Here is a 26,215-nt window from a genome sequence, read left to right as displayed (position 1 = left end):
TGCCACTCCCAGGTGAGATTTATCCCAGGGAATTTGATGCTCACCTGGGCTGGTTTGTGTCCCCTGGGCTGATTTGTATCCCCTGAGCTGGTTTGTGTCCCCTGGGTTGATTTGGGTCCTCTGAGCTGTTTTGGGTCCCCTGTTTTGTGTCCCCTGGGCTTGTTTGTGTCCCCTGGGCTGATTTGTGTTCCCTGAGCTGGTTTGGGTCCCCTGAGCTGGTTGGGGTCCCTTGGGCTGATTTGGGTCCCCTGGTTTGGGTCCCCAGGGCTGGTTTGGATCCCCTGAGCTGGTTTGGGTCCCTTGGGCTGATTTGGGTCCCTTGGTTTGGGTCCCCAGGGCTGGTTTGGATCCCCTGAGCTGGTTTGGGTCCCTTGGGCTGCTTTGGGTCCCCTGGGCTGCTTTGGTTCCTCTGAGCTTGTTTGGGTCCCCTGAGCTGATTTGGGTCCCCTGAGCTGATTTGAGTCCTCTGAGCTGATTTGGGTCCCCTGAGCTGATTTTGTGTCCCCTGCCCTGTCCCTCCCTTCCCACACCTGAGCAGCCCCTGCTGCTTTGCAGGGATCCTCTACAATCAGCATTATTCCTACCAGCCACTAATCATTTTATTACTCTTTATAATCTACTTAAAGCACAATTAGAAGGGAAAATAAAAAATAAACTCATACAAATTTCCAGCCAAAAGCACATTTTATTCCTGGGAAAACCAGGACTAAAAATGGAGCCACCCATCCACCACGGTGACCCCAACAGACACAGATGCTCCTGAGCTCCATGGATCTGCTCCTGGGTGTGCTCCTGGATGTGCCCCCTCACAGCACCACTCCCTGGGGCTCCAGCAGCAGGAATTCCTGCAGGGTGCTGGGCAGGGGCAGCAGGGGGATGAGGCAGTGGCACTTGTCCCCAAGGTGTGCCCGGATGGTGGCACGGCACAGGTGCTGCAGGCTCCGGGCCGTGCCCGCCAGCCCCAGCAGGGACTCGTAGAACGCCTGGTGCTGCTGCAGAGAGGGAACAACAGGGACATTGCCACCCACATGGGCCCTGTCACCTGGGATAACACCTCTCCTGGCTGCCAGAGGAGCTGGAGGTGTTTAGGGATGGAGGTCAGAGGGAAAGAGCCCAGGTGTGGCTGTGGGTGTGGGGAACGGGGACTGACACAGGGAAAGGGTGGGCGAGGGACTCTGGAATTCTCCTGTGGAACTGGGACCTTGTGGACTGCAATTCCCCTGTGGAATTGGGACCTCATGGACTGGAATTCCCCTGTGGAACTGGGACCTTGTGGACTGCAATTCCCCTGTGGAACTGGGACGTTGTGGACTGAAATTCTATGGAATTGGGACCTCGTGGACTGCAATTCTCCTATGGAATTGGGACCCTGTGGACTGCAATTCCCCTGTGGAATTGGGACCTTGTGGACTGAAATTCTATGGAATTGGGACCTCGTGGACTGCAATTCTCCTGTGGAATTGGGACCTTGTGGACTGCAATTCCCCTGTGGAACTGGGACCTTGTGGACTGCAATTCTCCTGCACCTTGGGGGAAGCCAGTGTCAGGGAGGGTGCAGCAGCATCCCACAGAAAGCTGATGGAGAAGAGAGTCTGTCTCTGAGGGAACAGGGAAACAAAGCAGGATTGGGCTGTGCAGCCTCAGCCTTTCCTTAATTTGGGGGAAAAAAATCCTTTGTCCCATTCCTCAGAACACCTGAAGGCTTTGTTTGCATTCCAGCCATCCCTCACAGCCTGTGGGGCCAGGAGCCATCCCAAATCACCCCAGAGTGGGCTGCCTGTACCTGTTGCACATCCAAGGAGGAGCTTTTCCAACCAAAATGAGGGATGTGGGCTCCTGCTGGGAAGTGCACTGGCTTCAGGCTCACTTCCAGAGGCTGAGAGTGAATTTTATGGCAGGCTGGGGCAGGGATGTGGGGTCTGAGGACCGTGGAGGTGGAGGGATGCAAGCCTGGAGGGATCAGGCGTGTGGTGTCGCTCTAGGGAAAATTCCTTTTGTTTTTCCTCCATCCAAGTGAAGTCTGGGTGGGGGGGAAAAACCAGTCTGGGGGGAAAATAAACCCTAATTCTGTGGGGAAAATAAACCCTAATTCTTTGGGGAAAACCCCCTCCTTGGGTCTCAAACCAGCAGGGCTGCCTCACCTGGAACACCTCCTGTGGCACGGCCTCTCTCCACTCCTGGGACACCGGGATTTGGGAGTAGGAGTTGAAGAGGACCTCGATGACCTCAGGCACGGCTGCACAGGATTTCAGCACCTGTCCAGGGATGATGGAACAGCTCAGACAGAGAGGCAGGGCCAGAGGGGACAACACCCACCTGCTGCAGCCAGGGTTTGTCCCACCCCACCCCGCTCCAGGCTGGGACAGGCCCCTGTGTTGGGATGGGGCAGGTGTGGGGTTTCTCCTGGTGCCTTTTGGAGCAGTGGGAATTCCCACCCTGCTGAGGCATTTTTTCCTCTGGATGCAGCCCTCGCTCCTTATTTACATTTTTGGCTTGTGCCTGACAAGGCAGGATAATATTTTCTTTATGGTTTGATGTAAAATCAATGGAACACAGAGCCATGAGGCAGCTTGTGTGCCAAGCCTGTCTCTGACATTCCCTAGAATTCCAGTCGCACAAGGAAAAACCCCTCTGAGCCGTGCTGGCTCCATCCTGCCCTTCTGCTGGGCCTTCACTTCCATCACTCCCCAACCCCTGCCCAGACTGGGAAGCTCTCCCAAATTCTCCCACCCTGCCACCTTCAGATGTCCCAAATCTCCCAACTGTCACTGTCAGATTTTATGAAAAATCCCTTTGCCAGGATTTCTTCTCCTGGGAAACTGGGAAGCTTCAGCTTCTCCATGTTTTGCTCCTCTGGACTGCAATACTTAAAGCACAATTAGAAGGGGAAAAAATTAAACCTATACAAATTTCTAGCCAAAAGCACATTTCAGTCCTGGGAAAACCAGGACTAAAAATGGAGCCATCCATCCACCATGGTGAGCGGTGACCCCGACAGACACAGATGCTCCTGTGCTCCATGGATTTGCTCCATGGAGCAAATGTGATTTGGAGAATTGTTTACCCAGCAGGTGAATTGCTTTAACTTAATGACCAATCTCAGTCCAGCTATGTCAGGGCTCTGGTCAGTCATGGGTTTTTTTATTATCCATTCTTGTCTAGCCTTCTGTCTATATTCTTTCTGTTTCTTTAGTGTAGTTTTAGTATATAATTTTCATATAATAATATAATATAATGTAATATAATGTAATATAATATAATATAATATAATATAATATAATATAATATAATATAATATAATATAATATAATATAATATAATATAATATATCAGCCTTCTGAGAACTTGGAGTCAATTCTCCTCTGTCACCTCATCCTGGGGACCCTCAACAACACCACAACAATTAACAACCACATCCAACCTCAACCCCCTGCATGCCAGGTGCTCTCTGGGCACCATTTTGGGGCCAGTACCTTGATGAAGGCCTGGGGCCAAATCCTCTGGGAGCCATTTTGGGGCCTGTACCTTGCTGAAGGCCTGGGGACAAATTTTGTGCGAGCCATTTTGGAGCCTGTACCTCGCTGAAGGCCGGGGCCAAATCCTATGAGAGCCATTTTGGGGCCTGTACTTTGATGAAGACTGGGGGCCAAATCCTCTAAGAGCCATTTTGGGGTAGGAACCTTGATGAAGGCCTGGGGCCAAATCCTCTGGGAGCCATTTTGGGGCCTGTACTTTGATGAAGACCTGGGGACAAATTTTCTGGGCACCATTTTGGGGCCTGTACCTTGATGAAGGCTGAGGGCCAAATCCTCTGGGAGCCATTTTGGGGCCTGTACTTTGATGAAGACCTGGGGCCAAATTTTCTGTGCGCCATTTTGGGGCAGGTACCTTGATGAAGGCCTGGGGCCAAATCCTCTGGGATCCGTGGTTGAGCAGCAGCTGCACGGTGAGGTGTGGCCGGAGCTCGGGGCGGGAGGCCGCGGCCTGCAGGGCCCAGCCCAGCGGGGAGACGCCGTCGTAGTCGATGGCGTTGGCGTCGGCGCCGCACCGCAGCAGCAGCCGCACCAGCTCGGCGTTGGCCGCCCCGCAGGCCCGGTGCAGGGGCCGCCTCCAGCTCTCATCCCGCGCCTCTACATCGGCGCCGTGGTTTAGCAGCAGCTGGAAAAGCTGCAGGGAATGGTCGTCCTGGGCCGGGGCCTGCCCGCAGAGCACGCCCAGCGCCGTCTCCTGGCGCGCGTTGCGGGCGTTGACGCAGGCACGGCGCCGCAGGTAGAGGCGGGCGTGGTGGCAGAGACGGTGCCTGGCGGCCACGTGCAGAGCTGTGTCACCTCCCCCCTCACTCGGCAGCTCCACGGCTGCCCCGTGCAGCAGCAGGAGCTTGGCACACCTGTGGGAAGGGGTTTGGGGTGGTCTGGGGTGAGACATGAGGGATGGTGGGGCAGGAGGTGGTGTGGGGTGAGGGGGGAAGTCATGCTGGAGCTGGGATTTTTGGGAGGGTGGCACTGCACCTGTGGTGCCCTCCACAGTGAGGGCAGCGGTGGTTTGGGTAGTATATCCCTCTGCCCCTTGACCAGGGTCATGCATGGATGGTCATCCTTGACCATCCTGGACTGTCCTTAGCCATCTTGACAATCCTTGACCATCCTTGACTGTCTTCAACTATCCTTGGCCACCCTGACCATATTTGACCATCCTGGACTGTCCTTTGCCTTGACCATCCTTGAATGCCTTGACCATCCTTGAATACCTTGACCATTCTCAACCATCCTTGACTGCCTTCAGCTATCCTTGACCACCCTGGCCATCTTCAACCATCCTTGAGCACCTTGATCACCCTTGACCACCTGAGAGTCCTTGACCATCCTTGACTATCCTTGACCATTCCTGAACTCCTTGACCATCCTAAGCCCACTTGCTTGGATAGAAAAATGGATTTTCCCTCCCCTTTGGAGGGACCCCACACCTGTGTTGTGCTCCTGCTCCAGAGGATTGTGTTTTCACAGGACCACAGAATATCCCGAGCTAGGAGGGACCCACGGGGATCACGGAGTCCAAGGGAGGAGCACCAACCTTTAATCCCCTCCTGCCTCTCTAATTTTCATTTTTCTTGCAGCTCAGGTGTCACTGGAGCCCTGGGGGAGGGTCTGGGCTGACACAGAAGCAGCACGAGGGGGAGAGAAGTCCCAGCCTGATCCTTCCAGCAGCTGGGATGGGAAGAAGAGGAACCCCAGGGAGGAAGGACAGCACCAGGATATTGCTTGTTTTTCCTGGCCCAGGGGAATGCTAACATGTGTGGGGAAAATTTCAATAATAAAATAATGAGATAATGCTAATAATGCTAATAATGCTAACACTAATATCAATATACTTGACTTTTTGTGGACCTGCCTCATCACCTCCCCAAGGATTTGCTGGGAGGATTTTCACTGTCCTTGGCAGAGCAAAATCTACAAACACCTCCCTGAGCTGCTTTTCCTGTGCACCTCAAACCTGAGATACCAGGAAAAATCCCTTCAGGATCTTTCCCTGCACCTCCCAGGGGTGCCAGCCCTTACCAGAGGCTCCACCACAGATGCTCTGCTTGGGCTGTGGTTCCCTGAGAGTGGATTTAGGTGGGGTTGTGCCATTCCCAAAATCCTCAGACCCCCACTTTCCAATTTCATTTTTTGCATGAGGATGCTGAATCCCTTTCTTCAGAGTGTTTTGTCTCCCTGAGGCTTTTTTGGGGCTTGCTGGCTGCTGTTGAGGGGATCACTCAAACACTTGGTCTCTTTTATTGGTCTTAGCCATCCTTGTCACCAGGGAATTTGTAGCCCTGATTATGATTATTCTCTGGGGACCTCTCCAGAGTAGCTTAATCTTGATGTCACAGGTTGCTCTGCACCCTAAAATAATGTATTCAGGGCAAACTAAAGGATGGTCCTGCAAGGAAAAATGGGAAAAAAAAATATTGCTGACTTATATATTATAATATAATATAATAAAAATAAAATATAATAAAAAATAATGCTGACTTATAATATATATATATATGCAGCATAAAATTTTTATAATTTATAAATGCAGCAGCCTAGCCTGTGATAAAAATCCCCTTTTGTTCTGTTTTTTTTCTTTTTTGGGGGGTAGATCATGCTTAAAGCATTCCCAGGCAAGAAGGCAGCTGTACCTGGGCACAAACATTGCCCTGGTTTGGGTGAGAGTGCCCAGGATGAAGATTTCCACCTGCACAGGCAGCACAGAGGGATTGTCCCTCAGCAGAGCCAGGGGCTGAACCCAGCCCAGAACCCTCACTGTGCCCTGGGCTTTTCCCTCACAGAGAACCCCACCCTTGCAGCTCAGCTCCTCTTCATCTCCTGCCGGACATCCCAAATATTCTCCTGTGGAAAGGCCATCCTTCCCAGGGGCTGCATCCCTGGAGGGATTTTCTTTTTGGTTTTCAAGTGCTGGAAGAAACCCAAGCTGCTTTATATTGGATTTTCCCCCTGGGTGCTCCTCCCTTGGCACAGAGGGAATGCTGGCAGGGAGTTATGAACAAGGGAAGATCTCTTCCAGTGAATGGAAAAGGTGGGAGCCTGGGAGGAGCCTTTGCCTCCTGTTTGGATACCTGGGCATCAGCAGGTTCTGGGGAGATGCTCTGGTTAAACTCTAAAATCTCTGTTGATGAATTCACGAGCTCCAACACTTCCCCAGCATTTCTGGCTTCCTGTATTTTCATTCACAGCCTGGTTGTTGCCACCAGATTGGACTAAAATCCCATTAAATAAGGCCCAGTAATGGTTGCTGATTTTTCAAGGGCTCCTCTCCAGTTTTCTGGGAATACTGAAAGAGCATACTGAGTTCAGCTTTCTGTTTATCTCAGCAGAAATTCAGTGGCAAAACAGGTAAGTTTGTTTTCCATCCAGCCTGGCCCCTAATTTTGACTAATTTAAACTCCCTTCCAAGTCATTTGCAGGTGATGGGTGACATCCCCTTGCTGGACAAGTCACCTCTTAAGGTAAAGGGAATTTGGGGTGAGTGGTGCTGGTGCTCCACCTTCACCCCGCCCTGAGCTCCTGGATCAAATGGAACGGGAGAAAATTATTTGGGATTGATTTTTTAAATCTCTTCACCCATCACAGAGCCAGGGCAGGATGTGCCCATCCTCCTTATGCCAGGATGGCTCCCACTGGCTGGGATGCAAACCACCCAGGCTGGGAAAGTGGGATTTGTTAGAAATGGGATGTGAAGAACAGCCAGCAGGAGGAGCAGGAGCCTGGGGCAGCGGAGGCTGCAGGGAAATTCCCAAAGTCCCAAAAACCCACTCAGGCCCCAGTTTCCTTAAGGAAAAACCTCCTGTTTGTTTTTCCCTCCCACCCCCAAGGTTTATCTGTGAAAGCCCTCATTTTGTCACGTCTCAGAGGGCAGGGCCAGCCCTGTGGCTGCTTCTGGGCTCTTCATTTCTCTCTCAGGACCCAGTCAGGAGCTGCTCTTGCCCAGCTTCCCAAAACGATGGCTCCAAACGCTCCCAGTGCTGTATTTAGCAAGGCTGAACAGAGCAGAGGATGAGGTTTAGCACTAGATGATGCTAAATGCTGGCTTTTCATATCCCTGAGCTTTTTTTCCCTTGCAGTGCTGCTCATTCCCACAGCCACAGGGGCAGAGTGCCCAGGATGGTGCTGGAACAGCTGGAGAGTGCCTGGACCCGGCCCCTCTGGGTCAGTCCCCATCTCCTGGAGTTTGGGAGCCTTGTCTTGGCCTTTTCGGGCTCCTGCCTTCCTGCTCAGCTCCTGTTTCCTGCTCCTTCCTCCCATTCCCCCTGTCCATGGTGCTTGCTCCCCACCCCAGTGCTCCTGGCACGGAGCCCCTGAGCTCCTGCATGGACTCATCCCACCCTCCATCCCCCATCCCTCCCCTCTGGGGGCTTGGAGGAGCTGGAGAGCTCTGCCTCCAGCTCCCAGGGTGGGGGGAAGGCTCAGAGAAGGGAATTGCTCAGCTGGAAGCAGGGGTGACATCTCCTTGTCCCATCCCTTGGCTTCCCAGAGCTCTTCCCTTGCCGAGCTCTTTCCTTCCGTGCGAGGCTGGAGAAGGGAAATTTCTCTCCAGGCAGGCTCTCCCTGGCCTCGAGGGGAGCCTGGGACATCCAGGGAGACCTGGAGGAGGGCTCTGCAGATGTTCAGCATCCCTCCCTGCTGTGATGGGAGGCAGGAGCTGTGTCCTGCATCCCTGCCAGGCACACGCCCGCTCTCCCCTCCCCTCCCCGCTGCCGAGGCTCTTCCTCTCCCCATCAATTATTTTTATTTTATTTTTTTTCGGGGTGCCAATAAAGGCAGGCTCCTTTAATCATCCCCAGCTTTAAGAGGGAAAAGGGAGAGCGCCAGGGAGAGAGTGCAGTGAATTTAGAGACTCATCTTACCCCACCATGTTAATTATCTCGGCTGTAAAAAAGAGGTCAAGGAGAGGAACTCTACTAAATAGGCCGACGTTGGCATGAACAGCTCCTAAAGTGAAGAAGGTAAGACTGAACTTTACTGGAACTTTTTTTTTCCATCTCTTCAAAAAGCTCCTAGATTAAAGCTCTGATATCCTTTTTGTTGAAATCTCATGGATTCTGAAGCTCAAATGGCTGGAAGGAAGCCCAGATAATTTTTTTTTATCCCAGTCACTGAGAGGCTCAAAGGTTTTAAGTCCTGCCCCCATGGTGAATTGCCGAGTATATGGGAATACAGAGGAACCTGGCACATAGGTGTTCTGGCCATTGTTATCAAGAGGGAGAAAAATAAAATAGCTCTCTATGTAGGTCAATGACCTGCTCTTTGTTGTCAGTAAAAAATTAAGGATGACCTAAAATCTACTACTCGATGAAAAAAATAATAAAATAAAAAAAAAGGAGGCGAGGTAAAGTAGTCTCCCCCTAATCAAAGAGGAAATGTTTGTGTTACCCAAAGCTTGACCTCCTCAGTCTCTAACTTTAGCAAAGTCTTTGCTATTGAAAAAGCAGTGGTCGAAACCTCAAACCCTGTCTGAAATGTCTATTAATTTTTGATCTTTCAAGGGAGTTGGCTCAGTTATTGTAGAAGCCCCCGTAGCGCCGGGCGCCGCAGTTAAGGGGCTCGCAGCATTTCCATTATAAAGCCCCAATATTCCAGGCCTTACAACTCAGCTGTTGCCACCTCGGGGCTGTCTGATCCCCTTGGTGGCTGTGCTGCCATCCCCCTCTGCCTTCCAAGGCAATGGAACATGCAAATCAGTGAGAGCAGATCTGTTTTTAATGCATCTATATAAAATAGTTGGTTTTTTTCCAAGCTTGGAAGCAAAGACCTCTGTGGTCCAGGAGATCCTCTGCACGCCCTGGGGTGGTTTGGTGGCCCCAACTCTTCAGGAGAGGCAGCCTAAAATCAGGGAAGCACTGGGGTTTTAGGATGAGGTTGGAGGTAGAAAGGGCACTCAGGTGAAGGAATTAAAGCCAGAGCTGCCTGCAGCACCCTCTCTCTCCCATCCCACTCCTTCCAGCCCTCACAGCACCAAGGATGTACTGGATTCATCCCCAGATGTTTTTGGCTGAACCAGGAGTTGATTAATAGCTGGTTTTTGGACATTCTGCAGAGACTCTTATTGATGAGCAGGGATCAAACCTTTCCCTCTCTGGCTGCTTCTCTTCTCCAGGACTCTCTCCCTGTCCATGACAAGCTGGAACTTTGCTTTCACCACCTACTTCCAGGTAATCTTGCCTGCCTGGAGGGCAGAGGATGGAAGCCAGGCTGGCTTTCCAGGGAAGCTAGCAGGTGATGGAATTCACTGTGGCCCTGAGCAGTTTCATCAGGATAATATCAAGTGGCTGAGCTCTTTATTAAAAAAAAAAAAAAAAAAAAAATATCCCGATTCCGTGTGTCTAGCTATCCAGGCACCTAAAGTCCTACAGAAACATATTTTTCTGTGTTTTTCTATATTTTTCCAGGCAATTTTTATGCTCATCTGTGTGCTGCTGATCCAGGGTGGGATGTGGGTGCACCTGGAGGAGCTCAGCCCTGCCTGTGAACCAAGGGGGATCCCTGCATGGCTTGTGTGGGGTGAGGGGGTGGGAGCACTGCTCCACATCCCATAAACCCATCCTGAGCATCTCCTGTGATGTGTCAGCTGGGTCTGGGCTGCAGGACACACTGATTTTAGGGGAAATAGTCAGGAAAGAGGTGGAAGCAAAGGCTGAGGCTGGGCTGTCCATGGGGAGAACACTTAGGCTGTGCAATGTGCCTGGCACCAAAATTGTTTTTGTCTCTGCTGTGGCAGTGGGGAGATGTGGGAGCATGTGGGAAGCCTTGCCATGGATCATGGCATCTTTTCTTGCTTCCCACAGGCAGAGCTCCTGGGCTGTGTGCACAGGGGATGCACAGCAAGGTTAACACGGAATGCCAGAACGGTTTGGGTTGGAAGGTTTGGGTGGAAGAGGTTTTACAGCAACTTCTGTGAGCCAGGGAGAAGCTTGAGAAGAGGATCCATGTTTGATAAGAGGATCCATGTTTGATAAGGGGATCCATGTTTATCCCTGAAAGAATTTCCTACCAAGGTCGTTGACATAGAAACCAAGAAAGAAAGAAGGATAAATAAGAGAATAAATAAGAGAAACCTGCAACTGCCTATTCCAATAATTTTGGCATTCACATTCTCTGGAAAAATCCTTTCGCCCAGGATTTTTCTCCTGGGAAGGTGAGAGGCTCAGAAAAAAGGAAAACAATTCTTCTCTCATTTGCTTCTCCTGTGCTGTGCTCATGTGGAATGTGTTTGGAGATTGTTTACCCACAAGTGATTGTTCCATTGGATTCTGCTGGGAGTTGTTTTGGCTCTTTGGGCAATCAGGGCCAAGCTGTGTCAGACTCTGGAAAGAGTCAGGAGTTTTCATTGTTATCTTTTTAGCCTTCTGTAAATATCCTTTCTGTATTCTTTAGTATAGTTTAGTGTAGTATTTAATATAATATAGTATTATAAAGTAATAAATTAGCCTTCTGAGAACATGGAGTCAGATCCATCATTCCTGCCTTCATCTGGGAACCCCACAAATACAATAAATAATCACTCTGTCTTTTCTAACCAATGAGCAAAGTGTAAACTTCTGAGCTTTGTAAGAATGTCTAAAAAGCATGCCTGCTAGAATAAAACCAGTTTGAAGCCATCTGGAAATGGAGTGTTGTGGCCACATTTCTCTTCACAGAGAAAAGCAAGGCACAACTTCCCAAGGATATTTCTGGCATTCACATTCTCTGAACCTCAGAGAAAGAAAAAACAATTCTTATCTCATTTACTGCTCCTCTTGTTGTCAGTAAAAAATTAAGGAGATTGTGCCCAAGTGGAATGCATAGTGGAAGATTGTTTACCTGAAGGCAGTTGGGGATTGGATTCTGGTGTGAGTGTTTTGATTCATTGGCCAAGTGAATCCATGTGTGTGTGTCAGGACTGCTGGCTGACAGTCCCGAGATTCTGGGCAGTTGAGTCGAGTGCTTGGCAGATTCAGTTTAGATGCAATGAAATATAGTATAGAATAATATAGTAGAGAATAATATAGTGTAATGAAGTAATTAATTAGCCTTCTGATATCAATGGAGTGAGATGCATCATTTCTCCTCATCATCAGGGCCTGCCTGCTTTAGTATAGAGTGTCTCCATCTGTCTCCATCTCAACTACAACAGAAGGGACCTCAAATCCAAACCCATCCCACCCCATGCCAGGGCAGGGACACCTCCCATTGTCCCAGCCCCATGCCAGCCCCAGCAGCGGGTGGGTGCCGTGCTTACCGCAGGGAGTCCTGCGAGGTGCAGAGGTGCAGCGGGGCCGTGCCCCGCTCGCTGAGCAGGTTGGGCTGGGCCCTGTACTCCAGCAGCAGCTCCACGCAGTCGCTGTGCCCCCCCAGGCAGGCCTGGTGCAGGGGGGCCTCTCCCCCTGGGGCCAGGTTGGGGTCGGCCCCGCGGCGCAGGAGGTGCCGCAGGCAGTCGGGGTGGCCGTGGCGGGCGGCCAGGCACAGAGGGGAGCTCAGCTCCAGGCGCTCCTCCAGAGCCCACAGCCCTGCGGGACACGGGAATGGCTGTGGCCTTTGCACCTCTGGATGGGTGTGGGACTCACATCTCTGATAAAATCCCTTCACCCAGGGTTTTTCTCCTGGGAAGCTGAGGAGCCTCAGAGAAAAGGAAAGCAATTCTCTCATTTGCTTCTCCTGTGCTGTGCTCACATGTGGAATGTGTTTGGAGATTGTTTACCCACAGGTGATTGTTCCATTGGATTCTGCTGGGAGTTGTTTTGGCTCTTTGGGCAATCAGGGCCAAGCTGTGTCAGACTCTGGAGAGAGTCAGGAGTTTTCATTGTTATCTTTTTAGCATTCTGTAAGTGTCCTTTCTGTATTCTTTAGTATAGCATAGCACTCTTTAATATAATATAGTATTATAAAGTACTAAATTAGCCTTCTGAGAACATGGAGTCAGATCCATCATTCCTGCCTTCATCTGGGATATTTCCTAGCAAACACAATAAATGGGGTTCTGATTACAGCTGGTTCAGTCCTGCCCCTGCATTCCCCTCCCCTCCCCAGCAGCCTGGTGGCAGAGGCAGCTCCTGACTCCTCTTTTCCCATTTTTCTCTGGCAGCTTTAGGGGCTGTTTGAGCTCAGTGGCTCTGGCTGCAGTTGGCAGGAGAGGAAACAAAACCCCCTCAGTGTGTGCTCATCCAGGAGTGGGATTCCAGGTGGAATCAGGTGGGCAAGCCAACGCTCTGCTGGCCACCAGGGCTTGCAGCCCCATGTGCAAGTGGCTGGCAGGAGCTAAAAGGCAGCTCAGAATTCCCTAGGAAAGGAAAAGCTGACTTTGCTGGGAGTGAAGGCACCCAAGCCAGGTGGGAGGGTGATGGAGGGCTGGGTTTGGGATGAGCCAAAGAGAGGAACTGGATTTCCCAGCAGTTCCAGGACCTCCTGGACCATCTCCTGAGCACTTGGGGCCATGGGGAGCATCACCTCATGGCATCTTATCCCTCCTGATAGGACCATGAGGAATCTGGGCTGTAAGCCCTCCTGAGAGCATTCCCAAAATACAGAATGCCTGATTCCAGACTGAAGAAATCATGTGGATGCACAGATTTTACACTTCCACTGGGTTAGTAGGAGCAGAAGAGAATATTAAAAGTGATGAACATTAATGACCAGAACTGTGGGCTAGCAGAAACCTTGGGCACACTTAAGGCACCAAGGTGCACTGCACCTCTCCTGTTCAGGGTTAGTAAACACCCACTGACTTTATCTTCCTGGCCTGGCCTTCAAAGGAAAAGTACCTGAGAGTCCATAGGAGGCTTGGCTTTTCACCTGCCACTCCAGCTGGTTCTTACTGATCTCAAAGACCAGGTTGACATCTTGGTGGTACCTCTCAGTCAGGAGCTGCAGGCTCCTCAGGTCCCCTGTGACCAGGGCTGTGTAGAACCTGGCAATGGGAGCACGAGGTCCCAAGGGATGCTCCGGGTCCAACTTGGAGGAAATCCTCAGCTTTACTGTCCCAGCTCCTGGTGCCTGGCTCATGCCAGTGCTTCCTGGTGTGCAGGTCCTGCCTGGGGGGGTGGCCAGGCTTTTATAGCCCATTGGTTCCATCCTCTTGGCTCATTGTCTAATTATAATCCAGTCCAGGCTCTGTTGTGGGGTATTTATGTCTCCAGAGGGGTTGGAGCATGATGGACATGGGCTACAATGAGGGCCAGGTGGTCACTGGGCCATGCTGCAGCAGCACCTCTTGGATTAAACTGCTGGATTTTTTGGAGGCTCCAACTTGAGACAGAAGTGTTTAGGCTGGGAGGGAAACAGTGCCTAATGTTTAGGAAACTAAAAAAAAAAAAAACCAAAACAAAAAGGAAATTTAGTCAACTGCTGTCTGTCCATCCCCAATAACCTTATTTGTGTCCTCTGACCCAATAACCTTATTTGTGTCCTCTGAGCTCTGGGAGGATTTTATTTTCCTCCCTCCATTTTCTTTTTTTTTTTCATGACAGTTCTCATACGAGATTCCAATCCTGTGGTTGCAATGTGGAAAAATCTGGGCTACGTGTTCCTGGCCCAGCCTGGAATGCTGGGATGGCCCTTGCAGCAAGGTACAAATGCTCCTGGGCCTTTGGCAGGGGAAACTGCTCCCCAGACAGTGCCTTGTATAGGAGAGAGAAAGCTGCCCTGGATGCCAGCAGAGCATTCCCTGCTCCCACTTCCCCTTTCCCCAAGGTCACCGGAGGGATCCGTGCTGGGGACAAGAATAGAGACTGGCATCTCGTGACTGACTGGGAGCCTCTGGGTGACAAAGCCTCCCCTTCCCAGCCCTGCCACCCAGCTCTGTGGGGAATAAACCTGCTCAGAGTACATTTTGGGATGTTACACCAGAGCTGGAACTCCCTCTGTGTGGAGCCAACCTGAGGCTGGGAGAACATTTTGGGATCTTCCTGGGGATCCTGAGCATCCCTGAGCCAGCACCCCCTGTGCTGCCAGAGGCACCTGAGGGTCCCCTGTGTGTGTGTGTCCCCAGCATGGCTGTGGTGACACCCAGCTCTGGCCCTGCAGCCCCAGAAACTCCCGGGTGTGCCCATGAGTGTCACAGACACATTTTATGGAAAATCCTTTCATTTGGATCTTTTCTCCTGAGAAGCTGGGAGGGCCTCAGAAACAAAATGTAAACAATGATTATCTGCTGCTGTGGAATGCAACAGGTGCAGCTGTGATTGGTCCATGTGAGTTGTTTTTAATTAATGGCCAATCACAGTCAGCTGGCTCAGACTCTGGTCAGTCACAAGATTTTGTTATCATTCCATTCCTTTCTTTTCAAGCCTTCTGATGAAATCCTTTCTTCTATTCTTTTAGTAAGTTTTAATAGATCATTTTCTTTTAATATAATATAGATCATAAAATAATAAATCAGCCTTCAGAAACATGGAGTCAACATTCTCATCTCTCCCCTCATCCTGGGACCCCTGGGAACACCCCCACATGTGAGGGATGGGGTCTGCTGAGCTCAGGGTTTCCTGGTGAAGGATCCCCCTTAAGGGCCCTGCTCGTGGGAGCAGCTCTGGGAGATAATTTGAGACCATCCTATGTGGTTTTTCCTATTTTCTCCTTCTTTTCCCCTTGGTCTCAAGGCTGGCACTCCCACCTGGCTGTGCCCATCCTCTGTGTTGGTTTGGAGCCTCCAAACCTCTCATTTTCCCCTCTGCTTTCACCACTGGTCGCTGTTTTGCTGCACCCAGCCTTTCAGTGCCCACTCCCCCTCTGCTATGAACTGAGCCACCTCCCCCAAGCACTGCCCTGGCATGAAAACCCCCCTGGGCTCCTTCAGCCAGCCCAGCAGAGGGTTTGGAGGTGCAGGGAGAGGCACAGCCAGGGATCATTCCCCCTGGGCTGGCATTCCCAGAGCTGCCCTGGCTCCTGTCCCTCTCCTCTCTCTGGTGAGCCCTGTCTCCTATTTCTGGGGTGACAATTCTGCCTCCCAGCCCAGGGATCACCTTCCCCGGGCAGGGATTGCCTCCCTGGGTAAATTTAGCAGGGAGGGCAGACCTTGTGGGCTCTAATTCCCCGTGACCCCTCTCAATCTGCATCTATTTGCATATAAACACTCGAGTGCCAGGCCAGGGTTAAAAACAGCCTGGGACAGCAGGGCTGGGGAGAAAAGGGACCCTTGGCACACAAACCCCGGGTCTGGGCTCCTGCCAGCCCAGCCGAGTGCTGTGAGATGTGGAGAGTGCTGTGGGGATGCTGCTGTGGGTTTGGGGGAAATGTGGCTGCACAAGGTGGGATTCACTGCAGAGAGGAGCCAGGAGAGCTGGGGGACAGCCTGGGGCTGGCCAGGAGCATGGGGAGAACCCCCTGGTGGGGTGTAGGAGGGAATCAAGGGTGTTCCAACAGCTTGTAGAGCACTTGTTGCCTTCAGGCAGCGAGTTTGGGTGCTGGAGGAAACCCCATAGCCTCCCCTGTGTCACTGCTGTGTGCCTGGGGCACATCCCCTGCCAGCACAGCCCTGAGGATCTGAGTGCCTGACCCTGCCAAAATCAAGCCTGGGATCATCCTGCTGTGTCCTTACTTCAGCAGTGTGAAAAATGTGTATTTTATGATTGGCTTTTTGCAAATAGTAAAATGAAAATTATATGTGCTATGTTAGAAAGTTATGCTGTATTAATTTTCTTAAGTAGTGTGTTAAATTTCCTTAAGTAGTGTGTTTGGGTTATAACATAAGGTTAAAATAGAAACTATGCTATGTAGGATACTTTGTTTTCCTAAGAAAGGACTCACAGCCAGATAGCAGCCACAGGACACCTGAATCTTTCAGAGAAAGAGAATTTATTGCTCCATTATCAGAAGAAATGAACTTCTTCCCACCTTGCTTAGCCCTGAAGGTGCTGTCAGGATTCAGAGGAAGAAGCTGACACTGCCCAGACAGAATCCTGTGTTTGAATGGAATTTATGCACCATGGATGAGGTGTATGAATATGCAACAGGCTGTTGCTCTTAAGGGTTAATCCTCTGTTAATGTGGGTCCTTTTCAGGCTTATTTTGCCCAGAAAAGGTACCCAGACTGTTCATAACTCTTTGTTTTTATTGTCTCATATTGTCCTAATCCAAATTGTCCCAATTTTTATTTCTCTAATTATACTGCTATTTTTATAACCATTTTATTACTATTAAACTTTTAAAAATTTGAAAAAAACAAGTGATTTTTCAGAAGCAGGGATGCCCCCTGCACACAGCAGAGCCCAAGAAGGTGAAGTGAGCCCCTGTAGCCTCCCCCTCATGGATCTCCAACCCCTTCTCCCTGAACAAAACCTGCAGCATTTCCCTTCCCCACATCAAGGGGGTCTATTCATAACACCTTCCATTGCCTGCTCCAGCTCCCCATTCCTGGGAAAACTCATTCCTGGCCCAAGCAGCAGGAGGGTTTGCAGAGAGCCTGTCCCCAGGTGTGCCCCCACATAGCTCAGCCCTCACTCTGGGGACACCTCAGCCCTGCTGGCCCCAAACCCCATGAGGCTCTGGTAAAACACCCAGATAGCTCCTGGCACCACCACCCCGATTTACAGCTGCCCCCTGGCAGCAGGCATGGCATTGTTATCATCATCATCATCTTTATCATTATTATTATTATTCTTGCAGGGAAGTTTCCAGCGTGGTGCAGCACAGCCTCCTGCACAGGGGCTGATTTAAGCCTTGCATCCCCTCCCAGCCCCCCCAAACAGCTCAGACGGGGTCCCTGTGATGGCAGGGTCCCCCCAGCACCCCGTGGCTGTGGGATGAGGGGTGGCAATGCCCCCAGTGCCCCACACCTACCTTGGGGCCATGGGAGGGGGGCTCTGCTGGCTGCTGCTCCCTCATCGCCCCTGGATCTCCATCCCTGCCCGGGCACAGCGAGGTGGGAGCTCCAATGGCAGCCAGGTGCCACCTTGCCAAGGGCCACCCTGTGCCCAGCACGTCCCCACGTTTATATTTGCAGCTCTCCCTGTGACAGCACTGTCCAGCTATGTGGCTGTGCTGGGGCTGGCCCTGCCAACACACATGTCCCTGTCCCTGTGCCTGGGGAGGGGGTCATGCCTTTAACCCCCCCCTAAAACACTTCTGCAGATGCTGCTGCTGCTGCTCAGCTCCTCTTTAGAAGCTGCTGCCTGGTGAAATATAAACTTGTCCCGAGGCTGCATTGATTTTGTGCAGTTTTTATTGGAAATTAGATGATATTTAAGCATTTCCCTTTAACAGCTCTATATAACATGGAAAAGTCTTGTGCTACAGTTGCTTTATAGTGGCTCATCTTTGTCAGATGTAAATAATTCAATAAACCCCTCTCCAAACTCTTTCCAATTCTAACTGCACGATTTTCCTTTTTCTTTTTTTTTTTTTTTTCCTTTTCCCCATCAGTTACAGGAATAATAATAAAAATTTGCTCTCAGCTTAAGTAAAAATGCAATTTCTCCCCACCTCCCTGCTGAAGAGCTGTTAATTATCCCCTGGGAATTCAGTCCTGGGGCACATCCTCTCTGCAAGGTGGAGCCCTCCCAGTTATTTACCCCCTGAGTTATGTGCTCATGGAATGTCACCCTGGGTGCCAGCCTGCAAAACCAGCTGGGCTGACCCTCATCACGTGTCTCCCACCCAGACTCAGGACTAGAGGCTCCTTGTGGGGTCCAAAATGTGGGATTTCCTCCTGGGATGGGAGACACCGAATCTGTGATTTGTGTGGCACCCTCACCCCTCACGGACTGCCACCACAAAGGGTTTTAGAAGGATGACAGGGTGAGGACACAGCACTGGGCACTGCAGGACTCAGACCCCAGCCCTTTCCCCCCAGCTCGTGCAATCTGAAGCAGGTTCACCCCATTCCCAGCTGGAATTCTGTCAGAAGCCAGGACATCCCTCTGGCTGCCATGGAGGACTCCAGACCCTGGCAGGGGGCTCAGAGACCTTGGCACAGAGTCACAAACACCTGTGCTTTTGATTTTAGCCCATGGGAACAATTACCAACTTTGTGTGAGGAGTTACAAACCACAAGAGTTTGAGTAGGATGACAGTGAATTTGTCACAGGGTGAAAATGTAGAATTTTGTGGATTTAGAATGGGGGTTCAGGAGGCAAGATGGAGGAATCTGGGTGTGTCCTTTCCTTCTTCTCCTTCTTCTTGTCCTCCATCTTCTGCTGTCATGGTGGCACTTTTGGATTGGTTTAGAGACAGACTGCCTAACATAGGTGATAGGTATTGGAAAATTACTGTAAATAAAGTACACATAGTTTATAGTATAAAAAGCCAACACCACCCCAAGGGTGGTCACTGTGCCTCAACCCGACCTGCTGGACAGATCTCAGCAGGTCAGAGAAAGAATTTTATAGATAACAGAAAATAAACAACCTTGAGAACAAGAGTTGAGGAATTCTTGTGGAGCTGGGAAAAAAAGACTGTTTAGCACCTCTTTAATCCCATTTCAGCAACACAAAACCCAAGAGAATTCCAGCACTGCCATGTCTGTGGGAGGTGCAAAGCCACCACGAGCTCCAACAAGCCCTTCCCTTGGCTTCGTGTCACCCCTGAGCACAATTAGTGTTTGACACCTGGAAGTGCCAGGCAGCTGTGGGAGTTATTTATGGGCTGGAGGATGTGTTTCCCAAGCACACCCTCAACAGAAAGTTCCTGAGATAATTGCTTGCCCTCTGGGGTGCAGAAGAACAAACCCAGCCATCCATCCCACACCCATTTCTGGGGGATTGATTTATCCCTTCCCACTGGACACACCACCAGAGCTGGGCCTGTCAGGGTTAATTAGTGGGGCCTTGGCCAGGTTCATCAGGGCTCCCACCTCTCCTTGGGGCTCCAGGAGGGAAGCACCTGGTTCCTGCTGGGCTCTGCCCCCATTCCTGCCCCCATTCCCATCACCTGTGGGGCAAGGGCTGTAAATTACAGGTTGTGCTGTGCTGTGCTGTGCAGAGCAGCTGGTCCTGGGCTCATCTGTCACAGCAGGGACCTGCCAGCACATTGTCCCCACTGCCACCCCTGAGCTGACCCCACTCTGGCTATGGGGGGACAGGACTTTGGTGTGTCCCTGATGGCTGAAATGTGGTGTCACCAGCAGGGCAGTGACATCCCAGGGCTGGGGGATTGAAGGGAGCAGGGATGGGGTTGGAAACATCAAATGGAACAGTGGAAAAAGGGGCAGCACCTGCTTTAGGGTCAGAAATGACCCAGTGAGGATGGGGCAGGTTTTGGGGCCGTGTGTTTCCCAAACCACCCCGAGGGAGAGGAGGGGCTGCTCCCTTCGGGGCTGATGTGGGGCTTCCATTCCGAGCCCACCAAGCCCCCAAATTCCAGGCGGGCCTGATGCCTGGTAGCACTGCACAGAATCCCAGAATCCCAGAATAATGAGGTTGGGAGAGACCTCTAAGACCATCGAGTCCAACCCATGCCCTGTTTCTCCCTGCCCAGCACCCCCTCCCTCCCTGAGAAGCTTTCTGGGAGGCAGTGCTGGCATTTGGGATGGAGATGTGAGTAATTAGGGTTAATTATGGGTGTCACTTCCCAAACTTTGTGCTGAGAGGTGCCAATGGCTCGTTTGCACCATTCCCATCTCCTGCTAATCCCCCAGCCCTTTCACTGCTCCAATTATTCCTAAAGAGAGCCCAGGGTTGTACCCAGGCCTTGACCTCTCCTCAAACCCTCACTGGGGCTTAGAGCCCACCATGCCCAGGCCAGTCCTATCAGTGATGACTTCCCTCACTGTCCAAACAGAATTTCTTGGTGGATTTTTTTGTCATTTCACCCCATTCTCTTTTCCCTCTGGTTTTCTTTTGGTCTTTTTTTTTTTTTTGGCTTTCTGTTTTATTTTGTGTTTGGTTGGGGTTTTTTTTGTTTTGTTTTTTTTTTTTTTTGAGTTCATTTTGGTTTTTTGTGTTGTTATTTTTTGGTGGGTTTTTTGTTTGGTTTTTTTTTGTGTGTATGTGTGTTTTTTCATTCCTGGAGTTTGAACTTGAGTTATTTTGACTCAAAAAGCCAAAATCCCCCTCCATGGGTGGTCAGGCACGGTGGCTTCTCCTTGCTCCCCAGAATCCCACAAACAATGCTGTGCCTGGGGTGGGGATGTGGGAATGTCTGTCCTGTGGGGGCAGCAGGTGATTTGGGTTTCCCATTTGCTCGTGATTCACTGAGCCATTCCATAAAATGGAATGGTGGCTCAGGGCAGGACCTGCTTTAGAGTCCTGGCTGCGTCAGAAAAGACCTGTGAGGTTTTGGGACCAGGTGTGCCCACACCAGTGACCCTCCAACCCACCCTGAGGGAGAGGATAAAAGGTTTGGAGCTGCCCTCCTGTCACTGTCATATTTTCTGGAAAAATCCTCTTTGCCCAGGATTTCTTCTCCTGGGAAGCTGAGAAGCCCCAGAGAAAAGGAAAACAACAATTGTCTGATTTGCTTCTCCTGTGTTTTGCTGCTTGGGAATGTGGTTGGAGATTGTTTATCCAACAGGTGAATGTTTCATTGGTTTCATGTGAATTGTTTTGATTTAATGACCAATCACCATCAGCTGTGTCAGGACTCTGGAGAAAGTCACGAGTTTTTCATTATTATCTTTTAGCCTTCTGTCTGCATCCTTTCTGTATTCTTTAATATAGTTTAGTATAGCAGTCTTTAATATAATATCATAAAATAATAAATCAGCCTCCTGAGAACATGGAGTCAGATTCATCATTCCTCCCTTCCACAGGGGCCTCAGGAAACCCCACACCCTCCTGGGAAGGGAACAGCTTTATTTTGGGCTTCTCTCCCCCTTTGCTTTAGTTGTGTCATTAATGATGATTTTCTTGCTAATTGGAGCAACTTGAAGCATCAAACTTGTCAGGAGAGGAGATTCCAACCTTAGGAAGCTGAGTGGGTTTGTTTGGGGATGCTCAGAGCAGGTTAGGGATGGGATAAGTAATTTTCCAGAGGACTGGGGAAAGCTGGAAAGAATTTGAGGTTGGCGTTTCCCTCCTTTGGCTTTAAGGCTGTTGGGCAGGTGGGTGCAGAGCCTGGCAGTGCCCTGCCCCAGGGTAGCACCTGCTTTGGGGGGGTTTGGGGTGGGATGGGGTTCTCTCCATGCTGGCACATCCCCTGGGATTTTCCTTGCTGTGCCAAGAAAAGGGATTTCAGCCCAGGGCTGTGACAGCCCCACAGGCACTGTCCAAACCCTAACAAGAGCCCCAAACGATTTGGGGATTTTATGCAGCTTGTTATCTTAGGTGTAGGGGTTTTTTTTTTGGTTTTTTTTTTTTTTTTAATTTGAAATCCCAGCACGAAATAATCCTCTTTTTCTGGTCGGAATAGAAATGGCTTGATGCCACGAGGCAAAAAAAAAATTAAAAAAAAAATAAAAGGCAGCTCTACCCAGTGCTGTGGTGATTTGCAAGGCTAGTGAGAGACTACAGAAGGTGTTTTCAAATAGACTCTGATATTTTCAGTACTTGAAGAGGGCCCGACTACATGACACCTTTTTTGAAGCCCTGATTTACAATGGCCCCAGGCTGAGTGCATTATAATTTGCTGCCAGAAGTTCCAAAGTCGAAGTACTTTCAATAATGAGGAGAGAAACCCTAATACCAGAAGACTTTTCCCTTTCTTTTTTTTTTTTTTTTTTTTTTTTTTTTTGGGGCATTGTGTTTAATGAAAAGCTAAAAATGTGCTAATTTGTAAGTCCTGTTGTGGTAGTGGCATCTGAGGCTTTTGAAATGTGTTACTGACTTGGGGAGTATTAAGGAAAAATGACATTTTGCTACTAGCAGAAAAGTCAATTATAATGTTTCCACACTTTAGAAAATTGCTGATGCAGGATGGGAGTTAATAGAACAGTCAGCTTCACTTTGTGTTACCGGATTTGGGGGGTTTTGCTGAGAAACCTTGGCTTGTTTTTAATTCTGCTGGCAGCTTCAATGCCGGGCTGCCATGGGTGCTGTGAGCCTGGGTTCAGGCAGGCTGGGATGTGTTCCCTGGTCGTTCCCACCTGGAGCTGCCAGCCTGGCCTGCAGAAGCAGGGAAATCAGCATCAATGAAGATTTAGTGCTTTGCAGTCCCTTTGATCCTTCCCTGGTGGAGCAGGAGCTGTGAGCCTGCTGCACTCTGCAGAAGAGCCCTGAGCACTCATTTCAAACGTTTACAGCCAGAAACAGGGGAAGGAGCTGTCCTTCCACCCTGTGCTCTCAGTGCAGTCTTTCCTCCTCATCTCCTGGAGAAGAAAACAGCAGAAAACTTCTTGTGAGCCCCTGGGGGAAGGAGGGTGGCAGCTCTGTTAAAACAGAGTTTTAGTGCTGCTGGTGAATCCCTGTTGTGGTGTTCTGAGGGTCCCCAGGATGAGGTGAGAGATGAGAATTTGACTCCAAGTTCTCAGGAGGTTGATTTATTATATTATGATATTATATTAAAATAAATTACATACTAAAGAAAGAGAAAGGAGACATCAGAAGGCTGGAAAGGAATGAATAATAAAAACCTGTGACTGACCAGAGAGTCTGACACAGCTGGACTGGTATTGGCCATTAATTAAAAACAATTCACGTGGAACCAATCAAAGATGCATCTCTTGGTAAGTAACTTCTAGACTACATTCCAGGTAATCAGATCATTATTGTTTACATTTCTTTTCTGAGGCTTCTCATCTTCTCAGGAGAAAAATCTTGTCAAAGGGACTTTTCATGAAATATTCTAGTAACAAAACCCCAGGGCTGTGGCTGTCAGGCAGGCAGGGGCAATCCCAATGATCCCATCTTTGGGCTGGCACAGGTGAGGAGAGGAGGCAGAGCAGCTCATGCTCATCTGTTTCCAGCCCTTTCCATGGGCAGGGACACCTTCCACTATCCCAGGGTGTTCCAAGCCCCAACCTGGCCTGGGACACTTCCAGGGATGGGGCAGCCACAGCTTCTTTGGGAATTCCATTCCAGGGCCTCCCCACCCTCCCAGGGAACAATTCCTAATTCCCAATATCCCATCCATCCCTGCCCTCTGGCAGTGGGAGCCATTCCCTGTGTCCTGTCCTACTCCAGGCATGGCCTTGGGGGCTGCTTTTAAAGCACATTAAAATCCACAGGGCAGGGAAATGCCAAGACTTTTTATTTCTCTTCTGCTCCCCCTTCCAGGTGTTCCAAAGAGGGGTTCCTGCTTGGTGTGGTTAAAATTCGAGGATGGGGGAGTGAGCATGAAGACTTTTCTAAAAGTCATGTCATATGTAGCTCTCCTGAGTTTGCAGGAAGCAATTAAGGCAATTAATTTATTGGTAAATTATCTGATGATGAAGTACAAAATAACTGCAATGAAATGCTGACATTCACATTAATACCAAATTAGTTACTGTATTATGACTGTTCTTACAATGAATGCCCAGTAATTTAATAGTAATGGGACATTTAAATAATTAAGCTGATCATTCTCTAGATCACTTCCATATATAAATGAGCATGACAGCTTCTTCTCTCAGCTTTGCTGCTGCTGGATTGCTGCCACCTCCACACCAGCAGGCAGAGCAGCGTGGCCCCCTCTTTGCTGTCCCCCAGAGCTCCCCTTTTGTGGTATTTTCTGGGGTTTCTCGTGGCAGGAAGGAATGAATCTGACTCTATGTTCTTAGAGGGATATGATGTAATAGTATATTAATTTTATATAATAAAATACAATAAAATTTATTTTATGTTATGATTTTTCTTTAATTATTTACATCATATTATTTACGTTTTAGTATTTTATTTTTATTTCATTATTCTATTTATTTTTATTTTTATTGCATTATTTATTTAATTTTATTATTTATTTTTATTTTTATTGCATTATTTATTTAATTTAATTAATTTTATTTTTTGAAAAATTTATATTATTTATTTTTTAAAATTTTATATTATTTATATATTTTATTATTAAAATTATATTATTTATTTTATTTTATTTTTAATTTTTTCTTTATTTTATTTATTGCTATACTAAGCTATACTAAAGAATAGAGAAAGGATACTTACAGAAGGCTTAACAAGATCATAATGAAAAACCTGCGACTTGCCAGAGTCCTGACACAGCTGGCTGGGATTGGTCATTAATTAATAACAATTTACATGATACCAATGAAACATTCACCTGTTGGATAAACAATCTCCAACCACATTCCCAAGCAGCAAAACACAGGAGAAGCAAATCAGATAATTGTTGTTTTCATTTTTCTCTGAGGCATCTCAGCTTCCCAGGAGAAGGAATCCTGGTGAAGGGATTTTTCAGAAAATGTGATGGTGACAGAGGAGGGCAGAGCTTTTCTGCTTTATGGGATGGTTTGGGTTGAGGGGACCCTAAATCTCATCCAGTTCCATGCTGTGCCATGGGCAGGGACACCAGCCTGGCCTGGGACACCTCACCATCCCTTTGTCACCTCCTTCCTGCACCCCTGGCCTGTCTGTTGAACCAGCTGGGGCTCCTGGATCCTCACAGAGAGAAAGAAATGCAAGGAGCCACCAGGGCAAGCTACACCTAAAGGAGACATTCCCTTTTTTTATTTCTTGGTTTTATTTGGGTTTTTTTTTGTGCTTTGGTGGTTTTTTTTTTTAGGGGGAGTTGGGGGGTGGTGTTTTTTTGGTTTGGGGGTTTTTTTTTTTGGTGGGTTTTTTTTTTTGTGGGGGTTTGGGGGGATATTTTTTTTTTTTGGTTGGTTGGTTTTTGGTTTTTTGGGGGCCTTTTGGGGGCAGTTTTTTTTGGGGGGGATTGAGGGGAGTCTTTTGGTGGGTTTTGGGGGTTTTCTTGGTTTTTTTTGGTTTTTGAGGGGGGTTTGGGGGTTTTTGTGGTTTTTTTGGGGGGGTTTAGGGGTTTTTTGGGGTGTTTTTTCTTTGGTTTTTTGTTTGTTTTGGTTTGAGGTTTTTTTGGTTTTTTGGTGTTGGTTTTTTTTTTTTTGTTTGTTTGGTTTTTTTTGTTTGTTTTTTAGTTTGGTTGGTTGGCTTTTGTCTGTTTTGTTTGGTTAGTTGTTTTTTTTTTGTTAGTTTGTTTATTTTTCCCCACAAACTGGTGCCTATTTGGCCAAACCTGGAGGTGTGTGGAAGCTCAGCACCCTCACTGTGCCCTGGAGATGGATGCTGCCAGTCAGCTGCTCTTGCTCTGCTATTGAGATTGCAGTGAGGCTGCTGAAATATGAGTTAATGGGCTTGCTTACATCCCCCTGAAATGTGCTCCTTCCATCACCCCAGCCCTGCTGTCAGCCCTGGTGTGCAGAGGAGGGCTCTGCTGTCGGCAAGATTGAGGGCAGAATTACCCAAATTAGTTTCCCTGTGCATGAGAGCAGAGATGAGGGGGTTTGAAACACCAACCCTGTCAGCTCTTTGGAGCTTTTCTGCCCAAGGATGAAGTTAGAAGTGCCTTATTTGATCAGTCTGGGGTGTGCTGCTGAGTTTGGGCACCCACAAAGAAGAAGGGATGGGAAGCTGATGTTTGCAGCTGCACGTTGCCATGGATTGAAGCCAGGGGCTGGCAGCTCCTAGTGTGGGTTATCCCACACTGTATCCCTCTTGTGGAGATTCCAGCAGCTGGATTACTGCTGGAGGAAGGGCTGGTGTCCATCAGGAATGTCCTGAGGGGTGGCACAGGGGAGATGGAACAAGAATTCCCTCTGTTACTGCTTGGATCTCCTTGGTGGGGCTGGAGGTGCAGCCTCAAGGATGGAAGGGTGAAATCATGGGAAGCCCTGACCAGACTGTAAAATACAGCTAGGAAGGGCCAGAGAAATCCCA

The 26,215-nt window shown here is 49.3% G+C and overlaps 1 protein-coding gene across 1 annotated transcript; it reads right to left on the bottom strand.

The window, feature by feature from the left end:
* Positions 1 to 671: 671 nt before the first annotated feature.
* Positions 672 to 17,393, bottom strand: ASB18 (ankyrin repeat and SOCS box containing 18). Its single transcript, XM_036387339.2, has 6 exons — positions 17,295 to 17,393; positions 13,283 to 13,820; positions 11,764 to 12,031; positions 3,889 to 4,387; positions 2,142 to 2,255; positions 672 to 992 (listed from the first exon to the last, which is right to left on the bottom strand). Exons 2-6 carry the CDS (start codon positions 13,590 to 13,592, stop codon positions 807 to 809), a joined length of 1,377 nt encoding a protein of 458 aa, XP_036243232.1. The 5' UTR covers positions 13,593 to 13,820; positions 17,295 to 17,393; the 3' UTR covers positions 672 to 806.
* Between the last annotated feature and the right edge of the window lie 8,822 nt (positions 17,394 to 26,215).

This window comes from Molothrus ater, chromosome 7, assembly GCF_012460135.2.
Source record: "Molothrus ater isolate BHLD 08-10-18 breed brown headed cowbird chromosome 7, BPBGC_Mater_1.1, whole genome shotgun sequence".
NCBI lineage: Eukaryota > Metazoa > Chordata > Aves > Passeriformes > Icteridae > Molothrus > Molothrus ater.
The sequence above is the reverse complement of the archived record's forward strand: the minus strand, read 5'-3'. Positions and strand labels throughout refer to the sequence as shown.